At 55.3% G+C, this 27,738-nt stretch overlaps 11 protein-coding genes across 11 annotated transcripts; 5 read left to right on the top strand and 6 right to left on the bottom strand.

Annotated features, from left to right (window-relative positions):
- Window positions 1-266: 266 nt before the first annotated feature.
- BGZ61DRAFT_450219 (uncharacterized protein) lies at window positions 267-2,068 on the top strand. The gene has a single exon (XM_046245707.1). It carries the CDS (start codon window positions 503-505, stop codon window positions 1,892-1,894), a length of 1,392 nt encoding a protein of 463 aa, XP_046105523.1. The 5' UTR covers window positions 267-502; the 3' UTR covers window positions 1,895-2,068.
- Window positions 2,069-2,526: 458 nt separating this feature from the next.
- Window positions 2,527-4,093, top strand: BGZ61DRAFT_477244 (TIP49 C-terminus-domain-containing protein; the record flags this gene model as incomplete). The annotated part of the gene is made up of 4 exons (XM_046248870.1): window positions 2,527-2,670; window positions 2,726-3,493; window positions 3,557-3,888; window positions 3,961-4,093. The coding sequence occupies 4 exons, from the start codon at window positions 2,527-2,529 to the stop codon at window positions 4,091-4,093; spliced, it is 1,377 nt and encodes a 458-aa protein (XP_046105522.1).
- On the bottom strand, window positions 3,908-4,915 carry BGZ61DRAFT_224539 (uncharacterized protein). Its single transcript, XM_046238148.1, has one exon. The coding sequence runs from the start codon at window positions 4,619-4,621 to the stop codon at window positions 4,115-4,117; it is 507 nt and encodes a 168-aa protein (XP_046105521.1). The 5' UTR covers window positions 4,622-4,915; the 3' UTR covers window positions 3,908-4,114.
- A 711-nt stretch (window positions 4,916-5,626) lies between these two features.
- BGZ61DRAFT_531779 (uncharacterized protein) lies at window positions 5,627-7,787 on the top strand (the record flags this gene model as incomplete). Its single annotated transcript, XM_046253771.1, has 2 exons — window positions 5,627-5,933; window positions 6,094-7,787. 2 exons carry the CDS (start codon window positions 5,627-5,629, stop codon window positions 7,785-7,787), a joined length of 2,001 nt encoding a protein of 666 aa, XP_046105520.1.
- Window positions 7,788-8,616: 829 nt separating this feature from the next.
- BGZ61DRAFT_350393 (dynein associated protein-domain-containing protein) lies at window positions 8,617-12,641 on the top strand (the record flags this gene model as incomplete). The annotated part of the gene is made up of 2 exons (XM_046240223.1): window positions 8,617-9,012; window positions 9,066-12,641. The coding sequence occupies 2 exons, from the start codon at window positions 8,617-8,619 to the stop codon at window positions 12,639-12,641; spliced, it is 3,972 nt and encodes a 1,323-aa protein (XP_046105519.1).
- A 416-nt stretch (window positions 12,642-13,057) lies between these two features.
- Window positions 13,058-13,891, bottom strand: BGZ61DRAFT_531777 (signal recognition particle, SRP19 subunit; the record flags this gene model as incomplete). Its single annotated transcript, XM_046253770.1, has 1 exon — window positions 13,058-13,891. The coding sequence occupies one exon, from the start codon at window positions 13,889-13,891 to the stop codon at window positions 13,058-13,060; it is 834 nt and encodes a 277-aa protein (XP_046105518.1).
- Window positions 13,892-14,635: 744 nt separating this feature from the next.
- On the bottom strand, window positions 14,636-16,952 carry BGZ61DRAFT_224404 (uncharacterized protein). The gene is made up of 6 exons (XM_046238146.1): window positions 16,710-16,952; window positions 16,224-16,433; window positions 16,122-16,169; window positions 15,775-16,060; window positions 14,902-15,671; window positions 14,636-14,842 (listed from the first exon to the last, which is right to left on the bottom strand). Exons 1-6 carry the CDS (start codon window positions 16,788-16,790, stop codon window positions 14,735-14,737), a joined length of 1,503 nt encoding a protein of 500 aa, XP_046105517.1. The 5' UTR covers window positions 16,791-16,952; the 3' UTR covers window positions 14,636-14,734.
- On the bottom strand, window positions 16,704-17,614 carry BGZ61DRAFT_224454 (uncharacterized protein). Its single transcript, XM_046238147.1, has one exon. It carries the CDS (start codon window positions 17,490-17,492, stop codon window positions 16,917-16,919), a length of 576 nt encoding a protein of 191 aa, XP_046105516.1. The 5' UTR covers window positions 17,493-17,614; the 3' UTR covers window positions 16,704-16,916.
- Window positions 17,615-18,908: 1,294 nt separating this feature from the next.
- On the bottom strand, window positions 18,909-21,373 carry BGZ61DRAFT_493416 (uncharacterized protein; the record flags this gene model as incomplete). The annotated part of the gene is made up of 5 exons (XM_046250648.1): window positions 18,909-19,551; window positions 19,617-20,144; window positions 20,209-20,366; window positions 20,413-21,186; window positions 21,263-21,373. The coding sequence occupies 5 exons, from the start codon at window positions 21,371-21,373 to the stop codon at window positions 18,909-18,911; spliced, it is 2,214 nt and encodes a 737-aa protein (XP_046105515.1).
- A 1,681-nt stretch (window positions 21,374-23,054) lies between these two features.
- On the top strand, window positions 23,055-24,106 carry BGZ61DRAFT_531774 (CDP-alcohol phosphatidyltransferase-domain-containing protein; the record flags this gene model as incomplete). The annotated part of the gene is made up of 3 exons (XM_046253769.1): window positions 23,055-23,226; window positions 23,287-23,663; window positions 23,714-24,106. 3 exons carry the CDS (start codon window positions 23,055-23,057, stop codon window positions 24,104-24,106), a joined length of 942 nt encoding a protein of 313 aa, XP_046105514.1.
- A 697-nt stretch (window positions 24,107-24,803) lies between these two features.
- BGZ61DRAFT_493415 (Cupredoxin) lies at window positions 24,804-26,998 on the bottom strand (the record flags this gene model as incomplete). Its single annotated transcript, XM_046250647.1, has 6 exons — window positions 24,804-25,038; window positions 25,105-25,330; window positions 25,396-25,972; window positions 26,032-26,529; window positions 26,593-26,772; window positions 26,831-26,998. 6 exons carry the CDS (start codon window positions 26,996-26,998, stop codon window positions 24,804-24,806), a joined length of 1,884 nt encoding a protein of 627 aa, XP_046105513.1.
- Between the last annotated feature and the right edge of the window lie 740 nt (window positions 26,999-27,738).

The raw sequence follows: 27,738 nt of genomic DNA, 5'->3' as shown, positions 1-27,738 counted from the left end.
GCCCTCCAACTGGTCAGCAGACGGCCGGGCATAGCGAAACCGGGGGTCAGGAGCTCGACATGGTTTAGAGGCTCTGGGAGTTCCCTCAGAGCCTCTCAGATTCCTCCCAGCTGGCTGAACGGGGTCCACCCCCACTGGCCTTTTGCCTTCGATAGGAGGGTTCCCATCAGTTCTTGCTTCCTGTGAGCCTGTGAAATGATCGCCGCCTAGCCGGCTAACGATTCCACCGGCTGCGGCTGCGGGGTCCACGCAGATGGTGTTGGTGGTTGCTCGTCGGTTGCTACTGGTGCTCCTCTTCTACCAAAGCTCTCACTCTTCTGCATTTTTCTTCCGTTGCTTAGCTCCAGTTCATTCGTGTCGTCGATTCAGTCTTGTTCGCTGTGACGAGTCTCCAAGTCCTCTTGCGCTCTGGTGATATTGATATCCTTGTAGATCAGTCAATCACCCCCATCCACACATTTCACTGCAACGACAAAAGCCCTCCCAGAACAACGCGGAAACCATGGCTCGGGAGCCCGAAACCCCAACGCCTTACAATGACACCCCCCAGACTCCCCTTGCAAAACTCGCCCCTTGGGAGTCTGTTGAAGAGTCTCGAGATCACCTGTCACTTCCAAATGCTCGGTCCCCCAACATGGGGGCGTCAAAACTGAACGAGCCGAGTTTTGACGACTTCCGTCGCCTATCTTTAAGTCCTGCTGCGAGCCCGCTTCTCGAACCCATACCTTCGGGGCGTTTTGTTAGCCCCGGCACGGATGCACAAATACAAGAACAACCTTCCGGGTGGAAGAAGTTCTGGATCAGAAACAAGCCCGCCATCTGCGTTGCGCTGTCACAATTATTCGGGTCCTTGATGAACCTAAGCGCTCGCCTCGTCGAGCTCGAGGGCAATGGCATGCACCCCGTCCAAGTTCTCCTCCTCAGACAGCTCATTACCTCAATATGTTGTTCGATATACATGTGGTGGATGAAGACGCCCGGCTTCCCTTTTGGTCCCAGGAGTATTCAACATCTCCTGGTGTTCCGAGGCGTGTCTGGCTTCTTTGGTATTTTTGGTGTTTGGTATTCGATGATGTACATCCCTCTGGCAGATGCTACCGTCATTACCTTCCTTGCGCCGGGAGTTGCGGGACTCATTTGCTATTTCGTCCTCAAGGAACCCTTCACTCGACTCGAACAGCTTGCGACTCTAGTGGCCCTCATGGGTGTGGTGCTGATTGCAAAGCCAGTCTCCTTCTTCTCACGTTCGACGGACGAGGAGGCAAGTGAAACTCCTGATTCAGGAATTCCAGGTGGCGACCATGTTGCAACGGCCGAGGAACGCTTGATCGCCGTCAGTGTTGCCCTCTTTGGTGTACTGGGAGCCGCTGGTGCTTTCACAGCTCTTCGAACGATTGGAAAGCGAGCGCATCCCTTGATTTCCGTCAACTACTTTGGCGTCATCTCCACCATTATCTCGATAACCGCCCTGACCCTCGCACCTGTTCTCAACGTTGATCAGCCCGGACTCAAATGGATCACCCCGTCTACCGCCAAGCAGTGGTTGCTTCTTCTACCCCTGGGTCTGATGGGCTTCATCATGCAGTACCTGCTGACAACGGGACTTGGGTCAGACAAGTCCAACCGGGCCAATGCCATGATTTACACTCACATGTTGTTCGCCGTCAGCTTCGATAGGTGGGTGTTTGGACACCGGATGGACCTAATGAGTGGCGCGGGATGCACTTTGATCCTGGGGAGTGCTGTTGGTGTTGTGCTGATGAAGAAGTCTCCGCCAACGAAACCTCCGTCTGACGATGAAGAAATGCTTGGAAATCTATTAGGTGAGTCTGAAGGCTCACCAATGCTTTTGGATGCAACTGGGTCACCTGAGGAATTGCGCATTTCTCGATAGAGGATAGATAGATATTGGGCATAGGATTCATAAATGGAGTCTGGGTTGGTTTACATCGGGATAATATATGGGCCATTCTGAGGCTATGAGTACAGTCGTTTGCTTTCTTCTCAAAATATCTTGTGAAGCCTGTAATCTATCATTCGCGCCCGCCATTTAATAGCGTGTCTCACCAGGTGGTACAGGAAATACTGACTTTCGGACCACCTAAAAATTCCAGTCGCTGCTCAACCTACTGGGCGGGAAACAAGATATCCAGGAAAATTGAAAATAAACCAGGCACCAAGTACACAATAATAATAGGAACAAGACTAGAAACGTCCCTATACTGCGAAAGCTTTGAGTTACTACTCGATTTGGCCGGATCTATAGGGTAGTTGAGGCGAAATTTGGGAATTTCCTCCGCGTCACGTGAGGCGCAACGTAGCGCGAAGACGCGCATGGCGAGGCGACTGCAAGCAGGCGGACTAAGCTACGATCGCAAATCTTTGGGAGTTCAAAAGCTGCAATTTCAACAACAACAACCCATCCTCCAACGTTCGATCCCCGAGAATCGCCGAAACCTATCGCATCCCCGAATCCGACCAGATACACACCCTCGTTTTCGACGACATCGGCAGCCTACCGACAAGATGGTCCAGATCAGCGAAGTCAAAGGCAACAAGCGAGACAATCGCACAGCTGCCCATAGCCACATCAAGGGCCTGGGCCTCAAATCAGATGGATACGCAGAGAAGCAATCCGGCGGCTTCGTCGGCCAAGCAGGTGCTCGAGAGGTAAGGTTGGAAGCGCTATTGGCTGCTTGTTGGTGTGCTAACTCGACCCGACCAGTCCTGCGGTGTTGTCGTGGATTTGATTCGAGCTCAGAAGATGGCCGGCCGAGGTGTCCTGCTGGCTGGAGGTCCCGGAACTGGAAAGACGGCGCTTGCACTTGCGATCAGCCAAGAATTGGGAACCAAGATCCCCTTCTGCCCCATCGTCGGTAGCGAAATTTACTCGACCGAAGTCAAGAAGACGGAGATGTTGATGGAGAACTTCCGAAGAGCAATTGGCCTTAAGGTGCGGGAGACGAAGGAGGTCTACGAGGGAGAGGTTACAGAGCTTACACCCGAGGAGGCCGAGAACCCCCTCGGTGGCTACGGCAAGACCATCAGCACGCTGCTGATCGGCTTGAAGAGCGCAAAGGGCCAGAAGAAGCTTCGCCTGGACCCCAGCATCTACGAGGCCATCCAGAAGGAGCGCGTCTCCGTCGGCGACGTCATCTACATCGAGGCAAACACCGGTGCATGCAAACGAGTCGGACGATCGGACGCATATGCCACAGAATTCGACCTCGAGGCGGAGGAGTACGTGCCCATCCCCAAGGGCGAGGTCCACAAGAAGAAGGAGATCGTGCAAGACGTCACGTTGCACGACCTGGATGTGGCCAACTCTCGACCCCAGGGTGGCCAGGATATCATGAGCATGATGGGCCAGCTGATGAAGCCCAAGATGACGGAGATCACAGAGAAGCTGCGCGGGGAGATTAACAAGGTCGTTAGCAAGTACATCGACCAAGGTGTGGCAGAGCTGGTTCCCGGCGTTTTGTTCATTGATGAGGTAATGTCACACTGTTTCACGGCGAGACGGCAAACCATGGCTAACCAACCCTCTGTTTGATAGGCACACATGCTTGATGTGGAGTGCTTCACCTACTTGAACCGAGCCCTGGAATCGCCAATTTCCCCCATTGTTGTCCTGGCCTCCAACCGGGGAATGTGCACAATCAGGGGCACCGACGATATTGTCGCGGCCCACGGTATCCCCACCGACTTCCTCGCGCGCTTGCTCATCATCCCCACCACCCCGTACGACGCCGAGGAGATTAAGCGCATCGTGCGGATACGCGTCTCGACTGAGAGCGTTGCCATTACGGATGCTGCCATCGACAAAATCGCGGAGCACGGCGTCCGCATTAGCCTTCGATACTGCCTGCAGCTATTGACCCCCGCAAGGTAAGCCCCGTAGCCCAAGGGCGAACCCCCTGAATATCCTCCGAGACACGGCCACTAACGAGGCGGAAACAGCATTCTTGCAAAGGCCAACGGCCGTTCGCAGATTGACATCCAGGACGTCGCGGAGTGCGAGGACCTGTTCCTTGACGCCGGCCGCAGCGCCGCACTTCTTAGCACCGAGGCTGGGCGAGGCTACCTCTCCTGAATGGAGCGGTGATAGGTCAGGTCATACAATGGATGTTGGTCCGGTCCAGGCGGCGCTAGGGGGGGAGAGACGTGTCATAATTACCATTTTAAAGGCTGCGAAAGGGACTTTGAGTGACAAAAAGTGTTGTGTAATTTTGTTAGGAATACTACAGAGAGGTTCGGCGTCGGGCTGGGAGCTAGCTGTCTTCGTTGAAGCAGCAAGAAATGCCATTGCAAGCTCCATCTCTTTGGTTGATCGATGTCCCTTGCCAGCGTCTCTAATAGGTATCTGTGGCCGGGGTCTCATGCTTCTCTTGGTGGATTTCTCTTGTCTCCCTCTACGCGCTGCTGCACGCCCCGCAAGAGTCAAACCTCCGGCTTGTTGTCTCCCCCAGATATGACGATGCAATCCACATCCCGCGTCCCATTTCCCATCTCCCACGGCCCACACGGGGAAAACCAACCACCACCGCACCCCGTCCGCCTTCCGCAACGCCCATCTAGATTGCTGGCCCGTCCATACTTGAAAGAAAAGTCTGGTTTGCATCACGTGAGAAGTGTTAGCCCCAATTTCGCCGCGGTCATTGTCTTTGTCCCAGCGCGCCGAGCATTCCAGCACTGGCACCCTTCAGCATTCCGGCGGGCATTGTCGTCGTTGTGAGAGGCTGGTCAGCGAGGGCGGCCCAGGCAAGACGCGAGCGCTCCAAGAGAAACAAAAGAGCCGATGGGGACCGCGAGGGTCGGACGATCATATATCATGGCCAGTGTGTTACTTTGTTTTCGTTAGCTTCTGTCTTCCTCTCGCCTTGTTCCCCTCTGGTCCCGGTGTCGGCCATCGCTGCTGTCTTTTGTTGTTGTTTTGCTGTTCGCCACTTAATTAGTTGCTGCGGACGGGCGGACGGATCAGCGAACGGTGCAACCACCAACAAAGCCCCTTGCCCAGTGGCTGCTGCGACTCTGCCAGCAGACTCCCGAGACATGTAAGGGCGTTCTCCACGGTCCAACCTTCAATCAACCCCGACCGACCGACTGCGTTTCCGGGCACGGCAAGTGGATGTGAGTGAAAGAGGCGGAGTAGGAGGACGTGAAAGAGAGAAACAAAGGCAGAGAGAGACGAAAGACGGCCACAAAGGAAAGAGGCAAAGGAAGAAAGAAGACGAAACACCCTCCGGGGATGGACGGGCCTTCATGCGCTGTCACAGGATATGCTTGACATACAGCATTCTTTCATTGTCCTCTGTCAGCTTGTGAATGGGGAGCCAGCTTCATCACAAAGCCCACCGCAGCAATCCAGGACTCACCGCGAATATCGCCACGGAGCGAACTTCAGCTCCCACTTTCTTTCACCAAGGCTTTGTCCGGCACGGCGCTGTTTGGCTTGGCCTTCATATCACCCCCATTGGATCCACGCCCACCCAAGCTCTTTCTTTTTCCCTCCACTCGCACTTATCACTCCCGTCGATAGCCTACTCTGCACACCGACCGGGGTGTAGTGTAAGTTGGCGTTCGCCCCTGTCGATTCGCTTTTGAATTCGTTTGCCCGCCGTTCAAAATGACACAGGTCATCTCCTTGGTTGCGCCCCCCAAGGCAATAACCCCGGCCCACTCCTCTCCCATGGAGCTCGACGACCATGACGGGCCCAGGGCCTTTCGAGCCGCGACCGACACGCCCGACTCTCCAAGTCCTCGCACCGTCGACCTTGCTCGAAAACGTGCTGCTTCCATCAACACGGCCGAAGCCAATTATGCCAGGTTCGAGCACCTCAGGCTCAATACACCTACCAACATGAATAAGGACAGCCCCCGAGATCACATCTGTCTCTGCACCCCCGCTCCCAAGATCCCTAGGCCTCGAAACGGTGAGTCCAGAATATTCTTTGTTGTTATTGTTTTTGTCGTGGTCGTTATCGGTGCCCCCGCCTCATGCGTCGTGAAGACCCAAACAGCTCGATTTGAGCGACCTTTGATGTCGCGACAGCAGCTCTCCAAACTATGCTTCCAGGACTGACACTATTGCAGCCTTCATCCTCTATCGTCAGCATCACCAGGCTCAAGTTGTTGCGCAGAACCCCAACCTTTCTAACCCCGAGATTTCCAAAATCATTGGGGAGCAGTGGAAGGAGGAGTCTGACGAAATCAAAAACAATTGGAAGGGCTTGGCCGACGAGGAGAAACAACGCCATCAACGTCAATATCCTGATTACCGATACCAGCCCCGACGCGGTTCTCGTGCCCAGGCGAACCGGCCAGGGTCGTCTCCCGCCGACGACGGGGGACGTTGTCCAAAGTGCAACGGGCGCTCCATCGCGACCCCCCGAACGCCCTCCGCATCGTTTTCTACCCCAACGGCAGCAAAGCCAACAATGAACCCATACGGCCCTACCGCCAGAGGGGACGAGCCCGAAATGGCCCACCGGGAAAGCACCGGCAGCATGCCTCCAGCTCGACTGCGATATCCTCCCCAACGGCAGAGCCCCTATGAGGTGGATGAATATGAACTCGAGTCGCCAGAAATGAAAAGGCGTCGTTTCAACAGCGGGAGCTATCATTCGGTGTCATCGCCGGGTATGACGCCAGGGCAAGTAACGCGTACGAGTTCCATGGGAGGTCCGTCAGGCGCCATGCGGCACTACGCAGCTGCTCCCTTCCCCGAGCCAGGCAACCTGCCGAGATCCAAGTCTGGTCCTATGCCTCCTCCTCCGCGACCATCTATGTCGGGGCCATGGCCTGAGCAGGGCCATCACGCCGGCCGGCACCACTCATTTGACGAGTCGCTCCGCCTCCCCCCTCTACAGACATCGGTTCCAATGTCTCCGTCGGTAGCGGGAGAGGTCGATATCCGGCAAATCGGAACACCTGTCGCTGGCCTTGGCGGACCGAACACACGCGACCCTCAAGCTAGAAGCGTTGAGGCCATGGTCATGTCCATTCCTTTCACTCGAAAGCTGGCAGTGCTAGCTAGAATCAGTCAGCCCCTGGCTCCGCCCAGACCCGGGAGCCCTGGAGTTGAGACCCGTGGGGCCGTCATTGCAGTTGAAGGGCCCAAGTCCAAAATGGTCCAACAAGTCGGACAGGCTGTCGAAAAAGCTCTCCTGGCATGCGACCAGTATAACGTGAAGACGTGGACGAATCACTCGACTCAGGAGCTGCACGGCGATGAGCCCCATTCCGACCCAGAGGGGGCATCGTCGGAATCGCAGAGCTTCTTTATGTCGTACTTTCGGACAATGTTGCGCTGGCATGAGAAGTCACGAGAAATTGTCAAGCACATTATTGGACCGAAGAATAATGATGCTGGCGACATTCCCCGGCGAGGCTCTGGAGAGTCGAATTCCCCGGCAGAGTCTCTTGGAAACCCGGCATCGAACATCCCCGTGGCGCTGCTCAAGGAAGGATTCAGTCTGACACTGTCAGACGTGTTCGCTTGCACCACGCCAATTGCCGATGCATATGCCCCGGTTGACCACTGGCAGTGGATGGCGACTCTATGGCGAGGGGTCATAGGCCCGGATATGGTGGTTTATGTCAAGCCCAGCGTAGAGGATGAGATTGCCAAGCATGGAGCCGTCCATGTTCAGAAGCGTCCAGGGTTGATGGTTGTCCGGGTGCCGGTTGGAAGCGACCTGGACGAAGCTACAGAGCGCAGAGTCGCTTTCGAGGTTGTCGAATGGCTCCGAGGAGGGTCATATAACGAGGGATTTGGCAAGACGTGATGACGATTGGAACGAGAAACTAACCAGGGAGGCGTTGGGGAGCTCATGCTATCATGTACAGTACGTTCGGACGTTGGCGAAATTGCTTTTTGTATTTGAGGATCTGGCGACAGTGAAGATGGGAGTTTTAAGGCAAACCTGACATTGGATAATGCTTCATATGCCGAAATGAGACACACATATATCAATATCATGGAATTGGGTATGATACCTGGCTGTGGTTCGGAGTGGATGGATGATTGATGACTTGGATGACTTTGATGGCTCTGGATGACAGGGGTGGAGGAAGACGCAATATGAAGGGTTGGGAATCATGACTCTTCCAAGATTTCCAGATAGGTACTAGAAATTTCATGAATAAAGAAGAGAATTGGTGGCATTCTGATCCCCAAAAGGCTGTCTTGAAGGTAAATGATTGTCGCATTGACGGAAACGCGTCGTCGTGAGTTGCACCTTGTCCATATTTGCCTTGGATATGAGGCTCAAAGAGCCGCTTCAGTCCCCACTCGTTGCACTGCAGGAGCGCCGAGCACGGTACCTAATAATTAAGGGATTCAGCGCCCCCGCCCCCAGCTAATTGACGGGATGACAGCCTGGAGCTAGAGGGAGCCAGTGCCGCCGTCGCGTTTATCCGAAAAGGGAACGCGTTGACGGGGTCAAGACAACAGCACTACCGATGGGGCTCAGGAGCTAAGCTCAGATCACAGGGGACACAACGCTTCATCCGCCAACAAAGACAACCACGACAAACCGCGACCGCCACAAATACCATCTTTATCCCAACTGCCGACGTCGGCACGATGCCCTACGACCTCGACCGTTGCTCATAATGCCGGATTTCAAGCCTGGCCAGACGGTCCAGCTCTCCGATGGCCGCAAAGGCACCGTCCGCTTCGCGGGCCCTACCCACTTCCAAGTCGGCGAGTGGGTGGGCATTGAGCTCGACGAGAAGACGGGGAAGAACGATGGCAGTGTCCAGGGCGAGCGATACTTCGATTGTCCCACGGGCTATGGCATGTTTGTGAAGCCCATGATGGCCACAATCCTTGCCCAGGCCCCGACACCGAGGCCTGCAGCGGCGAGGAAGCCCGCTCGACCGTCGAGCTTCAATCCCGCGGGTGGCAGGACGTCGAGTGCAGGGGATACGGCATTGAACAGGCGGAAGAGTTTGAATGCGCCGAGCCCGAGTCCGGTGCCTAGAGCGCGCCCGACGAGCATAGCAAGAGTAAGGGGCAACTCTTTGTCTCGCAACCTGAGTTCATGCTAACTCCTGAATAGTCTCCTACGAAATCGCCTACGAAACAGCTCAGTGGACCCCCAAGTGCTACTGTTTCTCGAACAGGAACACCCTCCAATGTCCGTGTACCATCTGCTGGCTCCAAAACTCGCCCAAGTTCGAGTGTCCGGACGTCCATGGGCCCCCCAGCTGCACCAGCTTCTCGCACACGACAGGCCTCAACGTCATCAGTAGCATCGAGATCAGGCACGACAATGACTCGAACTGCAAGTGGCCGCATGTCTCTGAGTGGGCCACGGTCAGCGCCCCGGCCGGAATCCGTCTCCAGACGACCTTCAGCGGATTCAGGCGGTGGTCCCGGCTCATCTGATAAGGACGAGAACGAGATCCTATCACCTCAACCAAGAAGCCCTGTTCTCGCAAGGACGAAGGCGTTGGAGAGACTCACAGCTGGCCCTCCATCGCGTTCAGCCACGCCAGCTGCGAAGAAGCCCGCTGCGCCCACCACCACTCGCACCACCGGAAGTACAGCCGCGAGCCGAGAGATCGAGGACCTAAAAGCGAAACTAAAAGTGCTGGAACGGAAACGAACGGAAGACCGGGACAAAGTCAAGCAGCTTGAGAAGGTTCAAGGGGAGAGGGACAAATTCGAAGGCATCATCCAGAAGCTCCAGCTGAAATACCAACCTCAGCAGCAAGAGAATAACGAACTTCGAAAAATGCTGAAGGAGGCCGAGCAAAGGCTGGAGTCAATCGAGGAGATCCAAGCTGAGCACGATACTGCATTGGAACTGGCCACTCTGGACCGTGAAATGGCCGAGGAGACTGCCGAAGTTCTCAAGGTTGAGCTTGAAGCACTACAGGAAAAGACAACAGAGTTGGATCTGGAAGTTGAGATTCTCAGAGAGGAGAACGAAGAATACAGCAAGGGTATGTCCCCCGAGGAACGGGCTAGCACTGGATGGCTGCAGATGGAACGCACAAACGAGCGGTTACGAGAGGCGCTCTTGCGACTGCGGGACTTGACACAAGAGACGGAAGAGGAACTCAAGGACGAGATCAAAGGACTGGAGGATGAGCTGAAGGAGTTCAATGCCATCAAAGAGGAGTACACTGCCGCCAAAGAGAAGCTGGAGCAATCGGAAACGGCTGTCGAAGATCTCCGTCAGCAACTCGACAACGCACTCGGGGCCGAGGACATGATTGAGGACCTCACAGAGCGGAATATGAGCATGGCTGAACAGATTGAAGAGCTGAAGGCCGTTATTGACGACCTCGAGAGCCTGAAGGAAATCAACGACGAGCTTGAAATCAACCACGTTCAGCATGAGAAGGAAATGCAGGAGGACCTCGACTTCAAGGACGCTGTCATCACGGAGCAAGTTCGACGAGCTGGCCAACAAGAGGAGACACTCGAGGACATGGAATATACTCTGTCAAGATTCCGTGAACTCGTGACGAGCCTGCAGAGCGACCTGGACGACATGAGGGCATCTCAGGCTGTCACTGAGGGAGAGTCGGAGAAGCTCAACGACCGGTCGCGTGCCATGATGGATCTTAACATGAAGCTTCAAATCTCGGCTTCCAAGGCGCAGGTCAAGACGATTGACCTTGAGCTGCGACGACTGGAGGCTCAGGAAGCAGAGCAGCATCTTGACATTGTCAAGCTGTTCTTGCCCGACACCTACAAGGAAGATCAGGACTCCGTTCTTGCTCTGCTTCGCTTCCGCCGGCTGGCTTTCAAGGCAACCCTCCTGAATGGCTTCATCCGAGAGCGAATCAACGGACAGCCCCATCCTGGACATGAAGACGACGTCTTTGCTGGATGCGACGCTGTGGACAAGCTTGTCTGGGTATCCAACATGTGCGACCGCTTCGTCAACGACATGAGCCATTGCTCAATCGAGCAATTCTCTAAGTACCAGAATGCACTGCATGAGCTTGAGCCAGTCGAGCGTGCATTGAATGTATGGATCGACGGCTTGCGCCGAGATGAGCTCAAGGAGAAGAAGTGCGCAGACGAACTCCAGCGCACCATCGCGTTGCTGTCTCATCTCGCCGAGGTTCACATCTCAGGCGACTTGTCCAACTACGCTGATGATGTGTATATGAGGATGTTGGTTATGCAGAGTCACCTTGACTCAGCGGCGTCCACATTCAACACTCTGCGAGGTCTCGTGCAGCGAGTGGTTCCTTGCGAGGGCGAGGAGGAAGAGCTCGCGCAGCACTTTGTGAAGAAGACGGACCTGGTTATTACCCAGACTAGGGGCACCAAGGTCATCGCCGGCAAGGCTGTGCGTGCGCTTGAAGACCTTAGGACTCGGTCTCTCTCGTTGCTGCCGGAGACCATGGATGCATTCGAGCAATGTGGCAATGCGACACAGGAGCTTGCACACTTGGCACGACAAATTGGTCTTGGCTTGCACGATCTTCTCACCTCGGACGAGAGCAGAACCGAGCCCTTCAATTTTGGTGAGGTGGCCAACGCGATCCAGAAGTCTGTTCTTGCCACCAGCTCGTTGAACGAATCCGACCTCTTCTCTACCTATCTTTCCAAACTACGAGCCCTTACAACTCAAATCACCGACCTGGCTTCGCTGGCCACGGATCTCGACCAGACCCAAGAGTTCGACGTTAACCCAGCGCCTTGGAAGATGCGATCCCGGGAACTCAAGGCCCTCAAGACTGTCCCCATCGACGCGGAAGACGAGCTCCGTCGCGTTAAGGAGGAGCATAGTGAGGCTCGCCGCGCGATTGCTCAGCGCGATGAGCATCTCAGCACGGCTGTTCTCAAGATTGAGACGCTCGAGTCCAGGATGCGGGATGCCCAGGCCAACATTGAGCGCATCACCGAACTCCAGAGCCAGCTGGAGGCCACGGGCCAGCAGATTGGCAGCCTCAAGGAGGATATCGAGAAGCAAGACCGTGAGCTCAAGACGCTCGAGTCGGAGCGCGACAAGTGGAAGAAGGTTGCCAGCGACAGCCGTGCCTTTGCCGACGGTGCGGACCAGGCCGGAGCCAAGGCTGGCCAGGAGCGCGCTGTCGCCACGGCACGGGAGATGGACGCCCTCAAGGACGACATCGAGAGCCTGCAGTCGGCGGTGCGGTACCTCCGCGAGGACAACCGCCGGGCGCGAACATTGGAGCAGCACAACTACGACTGGCTCGCCGAGCCGCTCAAGAAGCCTGTCAATATCACGGAGCAGCGCAAGGCTCTCATCGCCACTGAGGGCAAGGATGTCCTTGGCGAGCTCCTCAAGATGGCTTCCTCAGCCTCGGTCTACGACTACTCCTCGATGCCGCTGGACAAGCTCGCCTGGAAGCCCGCCCGCTCCACGCCACAGTACCACGCCGCGAAGCAGGCCGAGGACTACGCTGCCTGGGCTGGCTGGAAGGACTCGGTCCTCCAGAAGGTCGACGTGCTGCGTCACCAGGCCGGCGCAGACCGGCGCAAGGCCACCGGTCGCAGCAACCCGGCTGCAGCAGCGGCGGCGCGCCTCCGCATCAGACTGGCCGGCGTAGACGGAAAGGTGGTGCCGGGGAGCGGCCGGGATGTGCAGATTGTTGGATCGCGCGAGTGGGAGGCTCTTCAGGGTCGCCGGGTGCAGGCTGTATGATGATGGAAAGACACGGGCGAAGACCAAGCGCAGCGAGCGTAGTAGCTACACATACCCCATTTTGGTCGACTTGTACTTATGGTGCTTGTTTGTTCTCTTTTCACTTCCTTCCCCTACCTAAGTAGATGTCGTTTGTTGCACGAAAGCGAACAGTATCAATCCGCAGCAGAACAAAGCTTGTCAAAATACCCTCCGCAGATGGGGGCTCTTTTTGTTAAATTTCTTAATTCAACGTCTCCCTGTGCTTCCCCCGTGAGTGGTCATGCCCGATCCATGGTATCTCTTGGTTCCAGAACCCTTTCATGCCCGATGCCGGAAATGCGTCACGATGTTTCCACCTTGGGTGCTGATATTTGCATGTGTGAATGAACAACAGCACCCATGTAACATTATCAACGTCCTAATCCTAGAGTTCCCTATGCCCGGGCCTTGCCCTTCTTCTCCTTCTTCTTCTTGCCGCCGCCGCCGCCTCCGCTGCTGGTCTCCTCGGCACCACCGCCGGCCTGGGCGCCCATGAGCGCGGCCATGGGGTCGGCGCCGCCCTGCATCTCCTTCATCATGTCCTTGAAGAGGTTCTCGGAGACGCCGCCGCCGGTCATGGCAGCGCTGAGGTAGGGCACCAGCTCGCCCATCTTCCAGCCGCGGGGCACGGCGGGCTTGGGGTAGGGCTTGGACGGGTCGGGCTGCAGCTGGCCGCCCATGCGGACGCGCAGGCCGGGGCTGTCGACCGTCGTCGGGTTCTCGCGCAGGTGCTCGGCGACGAGGCGGTACAGGTGATGCTTGTTGTTGATCAGTGTGCCGGGCGTCTTCTTCAGGCCGACCTTGACGCGGCCCGGGTTGGCCCAGTCCTTGGGGTGCACCTTTTCCGGCTCGAAGAGCGTGGGCAGGCGCAGGCGCGAGCAGGCGTTTGCGATCTCGCGGGCGAGCGGATCCTTGACGGCGAGCGAGGCGGGCACGCGGCGGCCCTCAGCGCGGGAGCGTGCGGCGTCAAAGTAGACGGGGTAGAGGCACTGGAAGTCGGCGTAGGCGGTGCGGTCGACGGCGGGCGGGAGAGTTGACGTCTGGGGCATGCTGGCCGGGTTGAGGATGTGGGACGCGGCGGAGGGAGTTGGAGTGGACACGGCCTTGGCAATAGCGACGGGATCCGGGATGCGGCGCATGATGTCGGCCTCGTCAAAGTCATCAATGTCAGCCTCCTCGGGGTCGGAGAGGTCGCTGTCCGAGACCTCCTCTATCCGTGGGTGGGACATGATGATGTGGGTGGAGGAGGCGAGGCAGGGCGGTCTTGGATTGCGGGCGTATGTTTCGTGGCAGAGGTCGAAACACGAGGGCGGCAGTGAGGTCGTCGAATGGAAGGAGATTGAGGTGAAGTCAAGGTGGAGGGTTGGCTTGAGTGAGGCTCAAGATGGGACGGGCCAGGTATTGGATTTCCCGTGAGGATGGTGGGGTTGGTGGGTTGGCACAATAGGATGGAAGGTGGAGGGTGGTGGGGGTTGGCAGGAATCTGTCAAATTGTGGGGTATGTCAACCCATCTTAACTAGATGATGCCATATATATTTATGCATCAGATCCAATACAGCCATCATGGACGCATCGAGAGCCGCTCACATCGAGTTGGCAGTCAAGAAATCAATTACAAGCGAGCTATTTTTCAGCTCCCCTGGTCGACGCCTGGTCGACGCCTGGTCGACGTCTGGCCGACCGAGCCTGAGTAATGAATGGATTGGCGTGGGACTTTGATCGTCCCAACCATAATAAATCAACCACGCAACACGGACGACTTCCTACTCCCCTCGATATTCGCCAACGCCCTTAGATCAGCTCAATTTGATCCTCCTCGCATGTCATCTCCTCTCATGTCTGTCATAGATGACCAGCCAATTCTCTTCTGTTAGCGAAACCACCACTTGCACCCTCAGATCTCTAACGCGCTCTGCCTCCTCTCCTCCTCTCCTCCAAGATGGAGACGTGGTCCCAGTCTCGAGGCAAGGCAAACCCGCTCGACTCTTACAAAAATGCAACCACCTATACTAAAGCTATGTTTTAAAATGTTCAAGGAGGTCATTGGACGTTTGGGTGTCCCGCTCCACGATTAGTTCTCGCGAATTAGGGAGTTCTTAAATTTGGTTCCCGGCGGATGAGCATCTACCGGGAACCTGCAATACGGGTGGCCGCACACACCGTCCCGGAAACTAGGGCACTGTAATTCTTGTTAGCAAAGCTGCCAGGACGTAACTACATGCATTAACATCGACTTACATGGTGGCCGTAAATGCAGTCCTCCACTTCGCAGTCCTGGCCCCGTGTGCACGGGTTGAGTCGAGATAGCATCGCCAATGCGCGGATTTCTTCACGTGTGGGCTTGTAGTTGTGTACGAAACAGCAAGTGTCGATCTTGGTACACGGGCCACGGAGATAATGGTTGTTGCACAGTTTGTTCTGTTCCTTGCGTCGTTTTATACCCTCCATCACTTGCTGGCCCACCGAGATTGATTCGTCAAGGCCTCGCGGGCCAGGGCTCCACGCTGGTGCCGCGGGCGGGACCGGGGCTGCCTTCTTTGCGGGTTTCGGTGCTAGGGGGATGACCATTCGAGGCGGTGGGCTGGCGGTAGCCATGACGTTGGCATAAGAGGACGAGCTGGCCGCCGGAGTCGAAGCGGCAGTGGTCGCCGGGGTGGCCGTAGTCGCCGTGGTCGCCGAGGCGAGCGGCGGGGATAGGGAAGCGTTGCTCGCGGCGGGCGTTAACATACCTGGGGCCGGATTCATCACCGCGGGTTTAGGGAGCGATATTGTTGTCGATCTATCCACAAGCTTGTTTTGGCGAAACAGGTCGCTGCTAAATCTTTCAATGTTGACATTGGTCTCCTTGAGCTCACGCACTGTTGGGTAGCCCTCGAGCACTGAGACTCTCTGACGGGAAGCCTCATCCGTCAGGATCTCGTCCAAGAAGGGTGCATACCCGGCATCGTGCGAAATACCCAAGAGGATCTGTTTACAGTTGTGGTTCTGCAAATGCCATCGGGTGGTTTCTACAATTCTGCGTCAGCATTCCAATTCCCCTCATGCTCGGGCACCGTCGACAGGTGGGTGATTGGATAACAGCCATCTCAGAATAGCTTCCTTGGTACACACCTTTGATTTTGGAGTCGGCTCGTTCCTTGCCGTAGCCGACGTCAATAAAGTCAAACGAGGCCTTGGCCTGAGTAAATCCTAACGTAAAGTCCTTGAAGTCGTTTGAGGTATCCACGGAGAGATCGCGGACCATGGCCTTGCCTAGGCCTGTGACGTTGGCGACTACTCGGGCCACAATCTCCAGCTCACCGGCGCGCTCGCCAACATGCTTAGCTACTGCGGCCCGGAGGGCATAGGCGGCCCTTTTGCCACCCTCCACTCGATCTTTGATCAAATGTTCCTCAAACTGTTTTGGAAATCGGTCAGTCAGACAGCTGGTAGCCTGAGCTGCAACGACGAGAACGTACCAGGAGGCCATCGCCATCTATCAAGATCAAGACGTAGGGGTTACGGTTCTGGTACGCTTAGTCTTCTGATGCCAACAGGGCAGGATAAAGACCCAAGTCTACCTTCAGACCATCAATGTCTAACTTCAGACCGTCATTCTGGTTCGTCATGTATTGAATCTGAGATTCGTATTTCTGAATGCGCTGCTGGAGCTCTCGTCTTGACGTCGTTGCATCTTCTAGGTCGAGCTCGGTATCGCGCAGGCGCTCGTTTAGGCGCACGTTTTCTTGTCGAAGGCCGGTCTCGACATCTTGAGCGTAGACTAGAATATCCTGGAAGGTGGCGAGCGGGTCATGTTAGCAGCTGACATTGCCATGGATCGCGAGGCATCGACGTCGATGGATGGACATGGATAGAGAGAGATAGAGACAAGATGGACAATATGGAGAGACAAGGGCAAGACATGGAGCTGGGAAGGAGCCGCGGACAGACCAACATGCCGTCCGGGCGTGTGGGTGTGGGTGTGTGGCTGCGGGAGTGGGCGTGTGCGAGCGGCGCATGTTTATGAAGCCGGAAACAGAAAGGAAGCGTGAAGCCTGCAAACGTACCTTGATCAATTCGCTGCTGCTATCCTGGTACACTTGCAGCGCTCGATAGCGCTGGATCAAGTCCACGAAGTTGGCCGTCATGATGGGGGCCAACTAAGTTGGGGATCAAAGCTAAGTGTGGTTCGTGGTGGTGCGTGGTGGTGCGGATGCGTGTGCGTCGAGCGCCGTGGAATGCGTGGGTGGGCGGGCGGCGTGCTCCTGGATAGCTTAATCAAGCAAAACCTCGTCGGAGATGATGAATAAGAAGGGTAGGATAGAGAACCAGAGGAACCAGTCGGCGGCGAGGCGGGAAGGCAATATAACACGCGCCGCGTTTGCTTGGAGCGACGCCTGGGGAGATTCAGGTTCAGGTTCCAGGTTTAGGTGCAGTAGGTGTAGGTGCAGGTTTAGGTCCAGTCCAGGCCGATGGCGCCCGGGGGGGGGGGGGGGGGGGTTATTTGGTTGCGTCCAGTTCCAGTCCAGTGTAATCTGCGGGCGGCGTTGCTTAGGTGGCGTTGGCGCTGGCGCTGGTTCCCTGCCAAAATCTCGTGGGCGCAAAAGAACCCTTTCAAGCTTGAGAACACAACAAAAGAGCGCTCTCTGCCTGCTGGGAGGGGAAAGCCTCAAGACGGGCTGACCAAGAGAGAGAGAAAGAGTCGTCCGTATCCGGAGAAAGCCCGGCGCTGCACTGTGCTTGATGTTTTCAGCCACGAACGCACAAAATAACTGCGTGCAGGAAGTGTACCTATGGAGAGAAGAGTATGTGTCAAACGGTGGGAGTGCAAGACATGCGAAGCCGAGCATGTAAAACAAGGGTCTCTTTCTCGTCGTGTCGGTGAGTCTCCAGCTTTTTTTTCTCTCGTCTTTTTTTTTTAGTCCCTCTTTCGAGGCGGACCAGGGGTTAGTTACACGAGGTATCTTCCAGGTACCAATTTCCAAGTGCCGACGTTCCACGGCCTGCTGAGTGGATCAATCAATTGGCGGGAATCTGTGAATCAGACACGGCAATGGGCAACGGACTCTTGCATTCAGTGACACGGAAAGGCCTCACTTTTTATGCAAGACAAGCGGCGCGATGTGAGGATTGGCAAAACATAATTTTAAAAGACTAAAATTAAAAACTAAAATACGTCTTCTGAGAATTAAAACAAGCCGGTTGAATGACATGGGGAGATGTGAAGCAAACCTGGGCGCTTGCGCAGTACATCCGCAATACATGCAGCATGGCCTGCTGGCTTGGCGCTCTAAAATTGATGATCGTCTCAATTAAAAGAAAAAGAAAGATCCCTGGATCCACCAGTCCGTTTTCAGCAGCAGCATGGATTTCAATCTAGACTAGAAGCACTGGATTTCTCGTGGCAAGGGGAAGGGCCAGGGAGAGACAAAAATAGTCGCGTCAGGGCCATGGGCCTGAGGCTATGGGACCTTTCTAATGCTTGCATATGAGTACGTAGTACAGAGAACCACGTAAACACTTGTAGATGCCTGACGGCAGTTGGGCACGTGTTGAGTCCCAAACATGAACCCTCTGTCTTTCTCATGCCGATCGGCGCGGGGAGCACAGGCAGAAGCGACAGAAGTGACAAAAGCGACACGCTCTCTGCGTACGTCTCCCAACATCAGATGATAATGATGCCGGGTGGTTTCGCTGGGTGCCAACGCCAGCAATGCGCCTCGGGCCCCTCCGCCGCTGTGGTTCGTCCCCCACAGCCCCTGTTGTCTCAAGCAGTCTCAGCGGCCTCGGCGCCAAGCTCCCTGTCGCTAGCCCTGGGGAAGCGTCTCAGCAGAGCCACTCAGCGGCCTCATGGCGCCAGGCTCGTCTCGACCGTGCCTCGACCCGTCTGGGCTTGGCTTCCATCATTGATGCGAAATATCTCAAACGACGCACATCAACACGGCGGCAGGGCTGTCGGCTCTTTCTTTGCCAGGATGATCGGGCGTGAGCTCCGTAACAGATGGACACGAAGTGACGAGTGTGACCGTTTCTCTCTCACCCTCCCGCTGCCACCAACCACCGCCAGCCACAACAGCGCGACGGCCGTCATTTGGCGTTGCTTGGTTACATCACCTTGCACAGCTTCGCTGGCTGCCCGACTCGCTACCGCCGACTATTTGCTGAGGCCAAGCACATGCAGGCAGTCATCATTCACCCATTGGAGCGAGTTGTTGCATCCGAGCCCAGTGCTCCAAGCGCTGCCTCATTCCAGCCTCAATCCAGCCTCAGAGTACTCCCACTCGCCCATCCATGTCCCCCGCTTGTTGGTACTGGTTCAACATCTGCCACACAGTGTCATCCAAGTCCCCTCCGAAGAGCCACCCGAAATCATTGTCTGTCCCCGTCCCGACTGCGCCCTCCATCTCCCCTCCCATTGCTGGTGGCGGAGCCATGTCGTCTTGTACTGCGTTTAGATCATTGTAGATGAGGTCTCCCGTGGGAAACATTGGTGCCAGCATCGCCAGATTGTCTGCCGACGGCATCATCCCCGCTGCCATGTTTGACGACGGAGCCTGGGCGTACCCAAACGTGCCTCTCGATTCCAACGAAAAGGTTTCCGGCGTAGAATCCGTAGTGATTGATACGCTGCTGTCGGTACCGGGCTTCATGCCAGTCGAGGGCGTGTGGGAGCTTCCGCTGTCTGCGGGATTAGAAATGGCCGTTTTGAACCGCGCCACTATGGCTCTGAGCACTCCTTGCGCAGCCCTTGCTAAAGGATTACGCTCCTGCATTGCCGAAAACCGCTCAATCGTCCACTGGAAATGCTGTAAAACGCTCCCCGTAAGCTCGGGGTGCTCGTGCGGAAATAATATGTAGATTGACGCAATCAACACGATGGCATCAAAACTCCCAAAGAAGAGCAAGTAACTACGAGCCGAAGTTAGTAAAACTAAATCCTTCACGTTTACGGATCTTAGTTCACAATGACTCACTTTCTCCATGTATCGGGAGGCAGGCCTTGATACGTCATCTTCTGGATCTCGAGCATTCGCAGACTGGCCTGAATCGCCTCCGCCCGGCTCCCCTTCCGGTGAAAGACATATGACCGATGTAGCGCCATCAGTCCGAACTGGTGCAACTGAGCAAAGTAAAATCTAGACGCCTGGAGCCAATGCATGTCTGGCTCGTCGTCCCATTGTGTGTCAGGTTCATCCAGTCGGAACGCAGAGGGGATCTTGTCGTGGAGGTCTAGAATACTCTGATGAAGCTTATCGACTTTGTCGAAGTCCTTAGGCCCAGGTATATCATTTTCTAGGTTCCGGATGGCCTGTAAAGGCTTGGAGAGCTGGACATTCCAGAGGATCCGCGTAATTGGTGTCGGCCGTTCTGTCTCACCACGAGGAACCACCGGCGTCTTGGAGCGACACGTTGGTATTGGTGCGTCGATAGGGGGCGTAGGTAGTACTTGATTCCAATCCACAGTTCCTGGGCGTCCAAGGATAAGAGCACAATTGATGTCCCTACCAGTTACGTTAGAAGGTCTTAACACAATTGGACGAGTATCGCTATCGACGGGGAGCTTACCAGATGGCAAGGAGAGTGTACATCTTCCTCCGCCGTTGAATCAACCACTGATTCTCAAGGATGCTCTCCACACTTGAGTCTTTGGGTTCGGGGTCGAAGTTATCCCGGTGCATTCCTAAGTCTTGGGCGTCACGTATCGCCACAGAAATTGTATGCCACTGATAAAAGTTAACGAGAGCTTTCAGCTCATGAGGCCCAACTTACCGCCTCGGTAACTCTAGCTGTATACTTGAAGAACGTTGCCCTCAAGAACTGCGCCTGGACGGTTTCCAGTGACATATGTTTCTTTCCGAGGAGGTCGACGATGGCCGCCCCCGTGTCACTGTACTCGGCCGCCAAGTCCTCAAACTTCATGCTTCCCATGTACTTGAGTGAATCAAATACCGGGTCCGGCCGCTCTGGTAGTAGCAGCAGCGCCGAAGCGATCATCTGGAATAGCACCGCGGGAAACACCCTGAGGTCCGGCGAAAGTCCTCGCGGTCCAGTGGTCGACAAAACTGCAAATGGGAGATTGGTCCACTTATCGAGTTGCTGGCGGAAAACGTCGGGGTCAATGGAGGAGTACTGCCAGTTGAGGCCGCGCATATAAATCTCGACGAGTTTGTCGATGTAGATCTTAGCTGGCAGTTGACGAATGAGGCTCTTGTACTTTTCCCTCAGCGTGAAATCATCGCCAAGTGAGTTGTGAGTAGAGGGTTTAGCACTGGCGGAGGAGAGAATATCCCCGTTAGCCGTCTCAATCTGCTTAAGGAAGCCCATAGTCGAGACGTCATTTTGGCCGTAGCCCCAATCTGCAGCCCTGGTCGAAAAAGGCTCGTGACTTTCGCCGCCAGGAGAACCCTCTGAGGATGTTACCGGATGATTCCTGACCTGCTGCTCCTGAGGTTGTTGATGCTCCCGAGCTGTTGGAGCGGAGGTCTCGTAGGTGCATGCCTTGTTCCTTGACCTGCAGTTCTGACATGGCAGCTCGCGATCACACTGGAGGGATGGAAATCAGCAAGCAACCTTGGTATGCACAGGGCTATTTAACGCGGGTGCATTCCGCCTCACGAACCTTTTGTTTCCGCCGATGACACTCTGTGCAAGATATCACGATCCGCCGCCTCTTTCTTGGGGGCTGAGCACGAACGTCTTGGCCGTCGCCAAGCTGACGTTCGGTGACCATAACTGCCGTGTGTTTGTGGAACTTCTCGAAAGACAAAGGTGGGGACTCTTTACATAATGGGGTAATTGATCGATGAACCGTGGACCAGTTTGGGACTGAGAACTGGCCAGCTTTGCGCCGTTCTTGGTTGTGAAAGTGTCGTAGCCTTTGGATGAAGTCTGCACGCGGAGATATCGGAGTTGACGGTGATTGGGTGGCAAGGGACAGAAGGAAGCCTAGCAGGGGATTGGTCTGGACAGCCCTGCCGCAGTGACGTCGGCCTGAGCTGCAGATGGATCACATCAGCTTAGACAGGGAATACGAAAATACATCTTCAACGCGCAATCTAGCTTACAATAGGCGAGGATGAAAAGAGATGGGGAATTTGAATATAGTGCTTCAGGCAACGTCACTGAAAACAAAAACCCGACGTTTCCACCACCATCCTGCCCTTGCTACGACCATCACCTGGGATAAGAAGACTTTCATCCTGCCGTGTGGACCGGACTGTTGGTCCCCCGTAGCAGTCCACGAGACGGACACAAAAATGGAAGCAATGGAGAGAAGGGGTTCATGGCGTGGTGTGGTGTTGTTTCCATACAGGGTGATTAAGCTGGTGACTTAATGGGCCAACTTTCTGTGCAACTTGGAAACACATGCTTCTCGTAGAAGGCCGCGAACAACGCTTAGATCCATCCGGGACACCGAGGTTATGTTGGTCTCGTGAGTCGATATCGCCCCCATTCTCAGACGCAAGTTGCCCGAGATCAACTGAAAGGGAGGTAGATGGTCTGTTATCTTGCTCGGCGGCCGCTAATGCCTATCAATCAAGCTGTGGTCGCTTTATCTCTGCGATCGACTGGACTCGGCAGGTGGGTTAGCTTGAACGTATTGACGCCAAGTCCACGGTATTAGTGTGCACCAGTTCATTGCTCAATCAATCTACACTAACGACGTACACACATCTGTCCGCGTACTCCGTGCCCATTCCCAGTCATCTCCCAGCATCCATCGTGTGCCATGTCCCAATCGTACGTGGCGCCTCCAGGTGCATGCTGGCATTTGGAACAAAATCAGCCTCCCGAGTGGAGTCGTCCCGCGGTGATCCTGGTTGACAATTTGCCCCAATCCAAGGGGTGAAGAGTAGACCGGGTCCCAAATTTCCGCTGACAGCGTGCTGCTCCAGTGACAATTCGCACCTGGACACCCCATAACTCACACAGGCCAACTCCCTGAGGCGGGCCGCTAGTCGTCCCGATTCTACCGAGCGCGATGCCCCTGCCATTCTTGGCGGAGGCACCACGCAATAGAAATGCGAAAGGGCAGGCGCGCTCAGCAAGCCAGGCTCCTGCTGTCCAGCTATCGCTCACTCTCAAGGCCAGCGTCATCTCGGAACTTTAACCCACCACCTCCGCCTCCACATTGCGCACACTCAGCTGCTTCTCCCCGTCCCTTTTCTTCCTTCTTATCCGCTCCTTCGCATCCCACGTGTTGTTCCCTTTCTTCCCTCTCGCCCGACGCCTTCACTCCTTCTCTCGCCTCGCCGCCTCTACCTCCGTCTAAACGACACCCTAGCAGCCACCACCGAGCCCCTGACCCTACGCTGACAGCTCGCGACTATCTCAGCCAGAGGTCCATGATAAGACTGATTAGCTATCGCGACACCTGAACACCATCCACGACCCCTCAGTCCTCGTGCAATATGCCTCAGCGACAGACCAGAAGACAGGCCTCCAAGGCCCGCGACACGCCAGTTTCGTCCGATGAAGAGCACGACATGAAGCTCAACGGCAACGGCACCGCGCACCACGCCTCGGATGCCTCGGGCGACGACGAACGCGAGAACATCTTCCTCTTCTGGCCAAATATCATCGGTATGCCTCAACCGTATCTTCATTGCGCCGTTTGCATTCGCTAATGACATGTGTCCCCAGGCTACTTCCGAATCGTTCTCGCCATCGCGTCCCTCTACTACATGCCCCTCCACCCACGCACGTGCACTGTCCTCTACAGCGTCTCATGCCTTCTCGACGCCCTCGACGGCTATGTCGCCCGTGTCTTTGAGCAATCCACTCGCTTCGGCGCTGTTCTCGACATGGTGACCGATCGCTGCACCACTGCATGCCTCCTCGTCTTCTTGTCGTCTGCCTTTCCCCGCTGGGCCATCATCTTCCAGGGCCTGATTGCCCTCGACCTGGCCAGCCACTACATGCACATGTATGCCACTCTCGTCGTTTCGGGTTCGGATTCGAGCCACAAGAACATCGACAAGAGCAAGAGCTTCGTCCTGAACTTGTACTACACCAACAAGGTACGTCTGATTCCTTTCGAGCGTCCCCGCGGGTATCTAACAACGTGTAGATCGTCCTTTTCGTTTTCTGCGCCCTGAACGAGGTCTTCTTTATCGCTCTCTACCTTCTCTCCTTCTCATCCCCTCTCCTGTCTCCCCACCTGATCAAGACGGTCGAGAAAACCAGCGGGGAGGCTCTCCAGCCTGGTGTTCAGGTCAACACCTCGATTCTGCGACAAATTTTCCCTGACCCCTTCAGCGCCGCTGCTCTCGAACTCGCCCGTGCCAACAAGATGGATTCTTTCTGGCCCTGGGTCATTGCTGGAATTAGCTTCCCCATCATGTTTGGCAAGCAGATCATCAACGTTGTCCAGCTCATCAACGCCAGCAAAGGCCTTGCCGATGTCGACATTAAGGCTCGCAAGGCGCAGGGTCTTCCCAGGCCTAAGCCCAAGAAGGCTTAAATGCCCCGGATTTGCTTGATCCATAGGCAACATGCTTCACAATTCGCAGCATTCAGGAAGTGAGGCAGCCACAGTTCAGTGACCCCTATCTCGGTCATATTCCTCGAAGCTACACCTCAGTGGCAGGTTGAAGGCATGCAAAATTGCCAATTTTAATTTAAACCAATTTTCGACCAAGTCCCTTCTTCGACAGGACGCAACAACTAGGGACTTTGTTTGGGTGGATTTGGATCCCCTGGCTGCATGGAACGGCGCAAAGGGGCGAACTCTATGGGTAGGGTAGGGGAGATGATGAAAATAACCGCAACTGGTTGATGGCGACATCCCCGGATAATGGAGAAGGATGTACTGGGATGGAGGGTTATTAATCATGGAAATCTTTCATCGGATTTAGCGGGTGACTTAGACTTCAGTGTACAACATAGCTTTGGTTCTTTTGTCTATATCTTATTTAATTGTAGACGACGGATGTCGGACACTCGCTGGAATTGAACAAAACTTCTTATGCCTTTTAGCAGCTCACACGGAGGCTTAATTAGGATATGATGAAATCAAATGTGGTAAAGTTACAAACAAAATATTATTATTAGAGGACCAAACTAATCATGATGAGCTCCAGATAATAAATCCAGAGCCGTCCTTTTCATCCTAGCGACATTCCTTATCCCGTCACATCTCCCTCGTTCACATGTTTCCCTTACAATCGCGCTGCATTCGTACCAGTGCCATCTGTCGTAGTGACAGTCTCATTCTGGCCAGTTTGGGTCTGCTCCTGAGTCTCAGGACCGGAGTCGGTATCAATGATTCCACGGCCAAGGAGGCCGGGACCGTCGTCCACAACGGTGGCCATGCCGTACCAAGCGACGACGCAGACACCGAGAATACCAGCGACGCAACTGAAGACAAGGGCAACAATTCCGCGGGGAGTAAAACTGCAAAACAAAAGGGTCAGCGCCATGCGTCAAGGATGTGGAAAGGAGTTGAGGGATGTTACGAACCCAGCAGGGAGTCTAGGCGGGGGGACGTTCTCGCCGGTGAGATCGAGGTAGTCCTTTGTGTTGCCGGCAGCGTTGCCCGTGGTGGCCACACCGGCGGCTTTGCATGCCTCAAGATGGTTGTCGGGGATCGTGAGCGTCTTCTGTAGCTCAAGCGGGTTCTCGACGAAGGTGGCGATGAGACCAGAGACGACATGCCACTCGATATGGCAATGGAACAGCCAGATACCTAGAGTGAGGGGCGGTTGGTTAGCAATGAACAAGGGGCAGCGGGATAGGACTGGCTCCACAAACCTGGGTTGTCGGCCTTGAAGCGCAGGACAATGTTGCCATTGGGATAGATGACGAGGGTGTCGCGGCGCATGGGGGTGCTGGGGAGATCCTTCTCGGTGATGCCGGAATCCTCCCAGATGCCGGCCTCCTCCTCGGAGCGGTAGACGGCCTGGAAGGCGTGGCCGTGGAGATGGAAGGGATGGCGGCCAGAGTCAAGGTTGTTGACAACGAGCTGGACGATTTCGTCCTTCTTCAAGACAAAGGAGTGGGTGTAGGTTCCGTAGACGGCTGGGTTGGTGGCGTCGTCGCCAGCAGAGAGGGCTGTGTACAGCGTGGGGACATCGGCGGGCCTGTAGGTGATGTTATTGAAGAAGGCATAATTCTGGCCGTCGTGGAGGTTGTCCATCATGACGTCGAGCTCAACGATGCGATCGGGCTCGCCAAGAAGCTCCATCTTGTCGTAGGGAACCAGCGTCATGTCGTCGAATGGGTCTAGGCTGTCCACGGTGGCGGCCGCAGGGAGGTCCTTGCTGTCATCGTAGACGAGCCAGCCGGTGGAGTTGTAGTTGAGGTCATCGGGGAGGACGTCGAAGAGGGTCTGGAGTGAATTATTAATATTGCCCAGCGCATTGAATGGAGTATGTTTTGGTCACTTACAGTGTCCATGCTGGCGACAATGGGGAAGTTCTTGGACGTGGACTTCTTGGTAGTCAGGAGGAAACTAACTCGCTGAGCAGCAGAGATGTAGATCATGTCGGCCTCAGCTTCCTTCGTATAGATACCATCAACTTCAACAATGCGCATAGTGTGGTCCTCGAACCAGAGATATTGGCCAGCAAAGGCTCCCATATTAATAACGCGGAACAGGTAGGTGGTGTCCGGTTTGATAGAGATAGTGTGGTTCATGGTCTCGTTCATGAGGGCATTCTTAGGCACAGGTTCGGCACCAGAGGGGTTAGACTTGACCATGAAGAGCTTGTGGATGAGGTAGGTCATCTCGTCGTGGTACCAGTCGGAGAGGGTCAGGACCAGCTCCTCGTCGACCTTGTCTTTATAAGGGAAGTCCTTGTCATGGATGATCAGAGGACCGCGCAGACCGTCGGGGTACTGCGCGCTGGTGTGGGAGTGATACCAGTATGTGCCAGGCTGGGTGATCTAGATGAGAGAGTCAGAACGGCTGAAACCTCGAAACTCGGCGTAGTATCAAGGTCGGCTTACGGTGAAGTTGTAAGTGAAGGAAGAGCCCGGAGCAATTGGGCACTGGGTGACTCCAGCAGGGCCATCCATGTGGTTGGTGCCATTCATGTAGAGGCCGTGGAAGTGCAACGAGGTGGATTGGTTGCCCAGGTTGTTGTGGGCATGGATAATGACTTGATCACCAACATTGGCCTCGATGGTCTGCAGAAGCTGTCAGTCGCAATGCAATGGAGAGCAGCAAATTCAAGTAGGCGCCTACTTCGATGGGCCATTTCCCGTTTATTCCAATGACTGGACGTTCAAATGCTCCGTCTGGGTTGGCTCGAACCCAGCCGATTTTGAAGTCATATGTGACGGTGGCGGCGGCGACGAGCTGTGGGAGTGCGAGCAGCGAGGCTGCCACGCAGGGCAGGAAGCTCGGGAGCATGGCGTTGAGGTGCAATTGAAGGGCGGGGGACGTCAGGGAGAGCAAAGCAAAGCTGAGCAGAGCAAGGCAGAGCTACGTCGACCTCATCAACACAGATGGGAGAATGGGAGGACAAAAACAAGATGGGAGAAGGCCGGATCAGATAAGACTGAGAGGAGCGGGATGAAGGAGGCGGAACTAAAAGATGGTGGCGAGCAACGAGCTAGCGGGCAGGGGATTTCTGTAGACCGGTAGCCAGCCTCTCTCTTCGCCTATGGAAAACCGAGGATCAGGTAGGGCGAGAGCGAGAATGAGATGGAGGGATGGGACAGGACTGGACAGCACGGGACAGAACAAGGTGGGACGATGAAGCGAGAAGAGCGATGGTCCGGCGGCCAACAAGTCACGAAGGCGGGCTGGTGTACATGGATTTTGCACTTCAGATGTACCGGTTACTTTGCAGATTTGATTGATAAAAAAGAAGCCATGCCGAGGAAAGCGCCCGATGGAGCCCCCATGTTCCAGGTCATGGTTCATTCTAGTGCGAATAGCTACTTGGAGTTATAGCTGAGGTGGGAGTGGGAGCTGAAGGGTGTGCAGGGGGGGGGGGGGGGGGAGCGCGATGCCGGCGTACGAGGTGAAAGCCGAGAGAGAGAGAAGAGAGTCAGTCAAGAGTCAAGAGTCAAGAGTCGAGAACTTCAACGCCACGCGCCATTAATGCCTGGGTAGGTACCTACACGAGTAGCTTCGATACGGTTTCC

The sequence above is a fragment of the Ilyonectria robusta genome, assembly GCF_021365365.1.
Source record: "Ilyonectria robusta strain PMI_751 chromosome Unknown BGZ61scaffold_8, whole genome shotgun sequence".
Classification (NCBI taxonomy): Eukaryota; Fungi; Ascomycota; class Sordariomycetes; order Hypocreales; family Nectriaceae; genus Ilyonectria; species Ilyonectria robusta.
The sequence above is the reverse complement of the archived record's forward strand: the minus strand, read 5'-3'. Positions and strand labels throughout refer to the sequence as shown.